The sequence below is a fragment of the Zea mays genome, chromosome 1, assembly GCF_902167145.1.
Source record: "Zea mays cultivar B73 chromosome 1, Zm-B73-REFERENCE-NAM-5.0, whole genome shotgun sequence".
In the NCBI taxonomy this organism is placed as follows: domain Eukaryota; kingdom Viridiplantae; phylum Streptophyta; class Magnoliopsida; order Poales; family Poaceae; genus Zea; species Zea mays.
Window position 1 is genome coordinate 296,207,232 of NC_050096.1, and position 6,008 is coordinate 296,213,239.

General features: G+C 42.2%; 1 protein-coding gene across 1 annotated transcript; it reads right to left on the minus strand.

Annotated features, from left to right (window-relative positions):
* Positions 1 to 581: 581 nt before the first annotated feature.
* LOC100284794 (riboflavin kinase family protein) lies at positions 582 to 5,541 on the minus strand. Its single transcript, NM_001157689.2, has 5 exons — positions 5,227 to 5,541; positions 2,942 to 3,087; positions 1,612 to 1,747; positions 1,330 to 1,505; positions 582 to 1,241 (listed from the first exon to the last, which is right to left on the minus strand). The coding sequence occupies exons 1-5, from the start codon at positions 5,388 to 5,390 to the stop codon at positions 748 to 750; spliced, it is 1,116 nt and encodes a 371-aa protein (NP_001151161.1). The 5' UTR covers positions 5,391 to 5,541; the 3' UTR covers positions 582 to 747.
* Positions 5,542 to 6,008: the final 467 nt, after the last annotated feature.

Here is a 6,008-nt window from a genome sequence, read left to right on the forward strand (position 1 = left end):
AAATAATAATAACAATGATTCATACTTTACTATCGGTAGTAACAAGTCTAAATAAGTCAGTATTTATTTCTGTGTGGTATTAATTATGGTTGGGCCTAAACAAATATAATTTAACGTTATCGGTTACACGTTACGTTATCAATATGTGAACCAAACAGCACATTAGTGTTAGCGGTTACCACATGAAAAAAAAACTCTGTTGTTAAAAAGAAAAGTCCTCTGCTGTCAAAAAAAAAAGAGAGGAAAAATTCCGTATATAAGTTAAAGCCATGTCAAACAGACAAACATCCCCTTAGAAGCAATTTTGCGTCAAAGAAATCTAGAGTGATCTCGAATGTTGTCTGAATCAAGGTCTAGTTAAACGGCTGAAGCATTACTACAATGTTGACACTGCTACCTGTCTGTACCAACTAAAGACTAAACAATTGTATAAGTTACAGAATGCGTGATTGCAAGATAAACCCCCTTCCGTGCATTTGTTTCGATAGATACAACTTGTCATCAGACCCCAAAAAATGCCAGTTTGACTCCATTGTCCTTGTGTGTATGGTAACCCTGGACTGATCTCCACTTTTTTTTTCTGTAATAAAGCATTCTTGTGAGACTACAAAATGCTCCTGAACTCAATCACGATGAGGCGTACTGCACGCTTGAACAAAGTCTTCGACTTCCCCTTGCAGTATTCCCCCCAATGTCTTCTTTCAGCAATAATCTCCACAAGATGGCAGATGCAAAAAGTATATAACTTCATCCAAACTCAATCCCTAACTGAACTTCTTGAATAGGATTTAGGGATAAACTGTTATCATCTTTCATCTCAATGATGATAGTATCAGAGTTGATGATCACTCTACATGGTCCAAGATACCCTCCATTAACAAGGTCGCAGTTTTCATAGAGACCTTCAGCTGGTGGCATGTTCAGCATGCAAGAATTAGGGAGTACAATGCTTTTCTTTTCATGAAGGCAGTGTTGGTTAACCATTAGCAAAAGACGGTGTTTCCTCCCTAGTAATTCAGAGACGTATTCCATGTCACCCATAGCCAATGCATGGCGGACACGGCTGGAAGAAACCTGTCCTTTATCACTCGAATTTATAGCGCCTGAAAATCCATTAAGAGATCTTTTTGCTGTGTCCATGACAGAGCGTACAATGAATGCACTTAAACCAAATTCCTCACATAGTTTCACTAACTCAGTTGCGTCACCAGATGCTTTGTAACCAAACCTGTAATTTTCACCTGTCATCGTACAAGAACAAATAACTTAATGAAGGGGCACGATGGTGAAGCACAATGCTGAACCTGCAACAGAAAATAACATCTGTACCTGCCACGACACCTTTTATTCTAAGATCCTTTGATAGCCTTTCAACAAATTGTCGTGGAGACAGGGACCTGACCTTTGAAAATTCAACTTGATATTCAAGTGGTACCACATTCCTACAGTATGGAGCCCAAGATGAAAGGACCCGCTTGCGATCACAATGAGCAACTATAGGAGGCCTGTACAGAAGAAAATGGTCATGTAAAGCCCTCCCTGATTTAAGCTTAATGATCATCAAAATTAAGTCTCTACTATGAAACTGTAAAAGTTTTCATTTAGGCCCACCTATATGTCCAGCCAAGTACTTCGGCCATTCCCACAAAAGAAAGAAGAAAAGGAGTCCCTGCTTTAGAAGCATGCATTGCCAATTCCCGATGACCAATGTGGAGAGCATCAAACTTTCCCAGGGCAACTATGCCACCTAAAACATGTATGGAATACAAGAGGAACTTACACATAAGAACACAGGCATTGAACAATAGAAGTGTGTAACAAAGCTCATAACTACAAGAATATGTGATCTAGTTAAATAACAACAGTGAGACAACATAAGTTTAACAGCTAGCAGCAACAAGTGTAACAGAGCAAAACAGTAAATAAACACCACAACTTTCAATATAGAAACCTGAAACTTTGACCAAGCGGTTGCCTTATCCTTCAGTTCTTCTACCAAATTTAATTTGTACCATATGTGCTGTATCTGACACCATTCTTATTTATATACATGCTATTATGCTATACTAGTATAGTTTCTATACTTGCATTCCAAATACGGACCAACTTGCAATACTGGTATCTGCACATAAAGGAGAAAAATGCAGTGCAACAAAAAATTACAAGTTTCAATACTTACTTTATGACCAAGGGGTGTAAAGTTGCCCAATTGATATTTACTTTATGACCAAGGGGTGTAAAGTTGCCCAATTGATACCTTTACATGACATGTGGCCTAAAAATGCACTATTCATCAAGTAGGCGGTTTAATCTAAAACTGACATGCACTAATATTCAAGTACGACACAATATCATTTGCTAATGACAAAGCAATAAATTCCTCAGTTGTTGATTGGTCCATTTGGGTATTCCTGAGAATGTTTCTGCATATCTTAAAACAAAATGTTTTACTTACTTTTAGGGTCAAATTCGTAAGGTCTGTTCTATATTTTTATAAGTTTGTTGTGCTTTGATGTGCTGGTACTGTAGAACTGGTAATCTGTAAGATCTATATTCTACCACGGGAATGAGGGATATATCATAGGTGCCCAGATGGTTACACGAAGAGTTTGAGTTTTTAAAGGCATGAAATCTTGAAGTATATAAAACTCTAAACGGCCCTTATATAAATAGCAGGAAGGCAGTGACACCAATACCAGCCTCATATAAAAAATAAGTATATGTTTAGTAGAAAACCATAGAGTACATTTTATTAACTTTACTTATGAATAGACAGTTACATGCAAAACAGTTTGAGCTGCAATAAGCCAAAAATCACCTTCTAGAGGTGCATGATATCAATTGTGTTCATAAATCAAAGTAGCATTTTGTAACTTGGACAGTATAATAAATTGTTCTATACAGTATTAATAAATTGTCCATAACTCCATATAGAACTTACCGAGCACACAATCCTGATCCTCTCCACAATCTATTAGGAGCCTGTCGTTGACAAGACCTTCGTTGTTTAGTCTAACCCCCGAGTGTCCAGATGAGCTGAAGGTCTTCGGTGAGTTCCTACTATGTCCCTTCTTCATGTCTAGGGGCCTGCATTGATTGAAGTACATAAGTGTATTATCAAAATCTGAAAGATACCAAAGATTTAAGACTAAACAGTTAGCCATGATAACCAAACTGAGAAAATGTACTAATGTAAACCGAAAAATACTCATTTTGGTAACTAGGTAGGAATCGTAGTGTTAGGAGAGGATAACTTTTCGGTTTTAAGCATTTGGTAGGTTCTTTCCATACTCCAATTTGGATCAAGGATCTCATATATAAAAATGGCAGATCTGGTGCCGGAGGCTCTCACACGAGTGGGGTCTAAGGAAAGGATAAACCGAGGCAAGCCTCCCCTCCGCAAATGCAGAGAGGCTGCTTCGAATCCGCGACCTGGTGACTCATTGAGACAGCTCTCACCACTACATCGGGCTGCCATTCTAAGGAACTTATATAAAGTTCAAATAAACAAAAATAAAGTAATTGCTAACCTTCAGGGCTACCTAAGTTGCATTAGTAATAATTAGGGAACAATTAAACCAAACATGGTGGTTCTACCATTTTTTTTTAAAAAAAAACTTTGCTTGTGGCTCTACCTTATTTTTCAAACCCCATTGCACAAGTAGTCACACCTCCCTTTTGGTTGACCTGACATGGAAAACAGCCCAGCTTGGCCGCTCCTAAATCCTTCGTTCCAAATTGGAAGGTGTTCTAGCTTTGTATTAAGCCAAACTTTTCTAGCAATCTAACTTTGGCCAAGTTTATAGAAAAATGCGCAAACATATACAACAACAAACAAGGGGTACATTAGTTAAAGCATTGAAAACATTTTGACCGTGCATCTATTTGATAATGTGGATGAATATTTTTTTCTATAACTTTGATCAAAGGTAAACAAGCTTGACTTAGGACAAAACAAAACGACTTATGGTTTGAAGCAGCGGGGGTAACACCCCGTCCAATCCCTGGACCGGCGATACTTACTCCTGGTAGCTCTCTACGATCATGTATTGTCCCCACGGACCAACATGGGTCTTTTGTGCACACTTTGTCCTCACTCATGCGCACTCGAGAAAACTTTTCGGTCGGTCACCCATCACAAATTGCTCCAAGTCAGTCACGCTTAATTTAGAGGTTCTTTTGAGATAGTCTTACGAAAAAGAAGATACACCTTATTGGTATAAATACTCTATTAATTCTATTAAGCCTTAGACCAGGATATCACCATCCCAGGGGCCAGGATATCACAATCCACCCCCCTAGAAGACCGACGTCCTCGTCGGTCAACCCCAACCCAGCAACCTCCCCTCTTAGCCACGTCTATGTGTCTAGTGTCGTCAAATGACATGTCATGTGATCACTCTGGGCCCACATGCGCCATATACCCGAATCTCTAACCCACACATGCCCGTGAAACCTCGAGGGTTAGCTCTGATACCACTTATAACACCCCCATCCAATCCCTGGACCGGCGGTACTTACTCCTGGAAGCTCTCTAGGATCATATATTGTCCCCACAGACCAATACGGGTCTTTTATGCACACTTTGTCCTCACGCATGCGCACCCGAGAAAACTTCTCGGTCGGTCACTCATCCCAAATTGCTCGAAGCTAAACACGCTTAACTTAGAGATTCTTTCGAGATAGACTTCCGAAAAAGAAGATACACTTTATTGGTATGTATACTCTATTAATTTTATTAAGTCTTAGGTCAGGACATCACCATCCCAGGGTCAGGATATCACAGGTACCTGATAGAGCCTTTTGGGGGCAGCAACATGACACATTGTCTTCCCAAATTGCACAAGCATAACATAATGCTTACTATATGTTTAGATCCAACCTCTCATGTACACGAGACAAGCAAACTTCGGTTCCTTACATCAAATACAAGATTATAGTTTGCTAGCACTAGAAAGTCAAAGCACATAAATTCCCGTGCCTTTTTGAAACCTTAGTGTGGTTCGCCATAGAGGACTTAACCCCTCAATGAAATGTCAGCAGCATCCTGATGCTCAGGCTCGGATAGTCCAACAAGCTTATCCTCCCATTCCAGTATAGACAGAAATGCTCGATGGGACAGTCGTTTCGTCGAACATCTAACAAGTAAGCAACCGCGCGCTGGCACCAACCGAAAGGAATCGCGGAACAGCTCCCCTACAACAAGGACAGAAGACAGCTCGGTACCTGAAACGCCGCGCGGGCGGCAGGAGGGAGCGGGGAGGCCCGGGCGGGCCGCGCCGTGGGCAGCGGTGGAGCGGCGGCCACCGGGGAGCCGGGGACGCGGAGGGGGAAGGGGAGCGGAGGGCGCAGCCGAGCGCCGCGGCGGCCGTGGCGGCGCCCCTCTCCATACCACTCCCACCACGCACCGACTAGGCGACGACGCGGGCACTCCTGTTTCTTTTGGCAGGGGAGCTTGGCGGGCCACGTCGTCCTCTTCGACGCGAGCTGGCTGCCTGGCTGTGGCCGGTGGCTGGTGGCGGCAGCGGACACGGCCGCTGCGCTGCGGCCTGCGGGATCAAATCCGTCGACTAGGCTACAGTCGGACGATTTTCACCGTCCGCTCGATCCAATGGCGATCTCATCTCACAGACTCATCTAGCAGGCCGTATGACAGAGGCCCGAGGGCCCAGCTAAGCCCATAAAAGTATAACACAACTGCGCACACGCACGAGTTGCGCAACTCGGAACGCTCGTCGCTCGGTCCTCCTCTCAAGTCTCACCGCGCCATCGTCGTGTTCTGAAACACTGACAGCGGACACGAGATTTCCCATCCATCCTTATTCTAACTATTGTACTTATTAAAATGTCATGCACATGTCGTATAAAATACAATAGATAAAAAAAGTAAAGCCATAAAAGATTATTTTTATTCTCAATATTGACGATTACGGGCCTAATTTGGGACACTGTTTTTAAAACCACATTTACAATACCACAATTTATCGAATGTCATGATATGACACAAC

Coding starts and splice junctions, on each gene's coding strand:
- LOC100284794 (NM_001157689.2), bottom strand. CDS start 5,390: ATGGAGAGGGGCGCCGCCACGGCCGCCGCGGCGCTCGGCTGCGCCCTC. Junction 3,088..5,226: donor CCGCCCGCGCGGCGTTTCAG/GTACCGAGCTGT, acceptor CAATCAATGCAG/GCCCCTAGACATGAAGAAGG. Junction 1,748..2,941: donor GGATCAGGATTGTGTGCTCG/GTAAGTTCTATA, acceptor TACATGTTTTAG/GTGGCATAGTTGCCCTGGGA.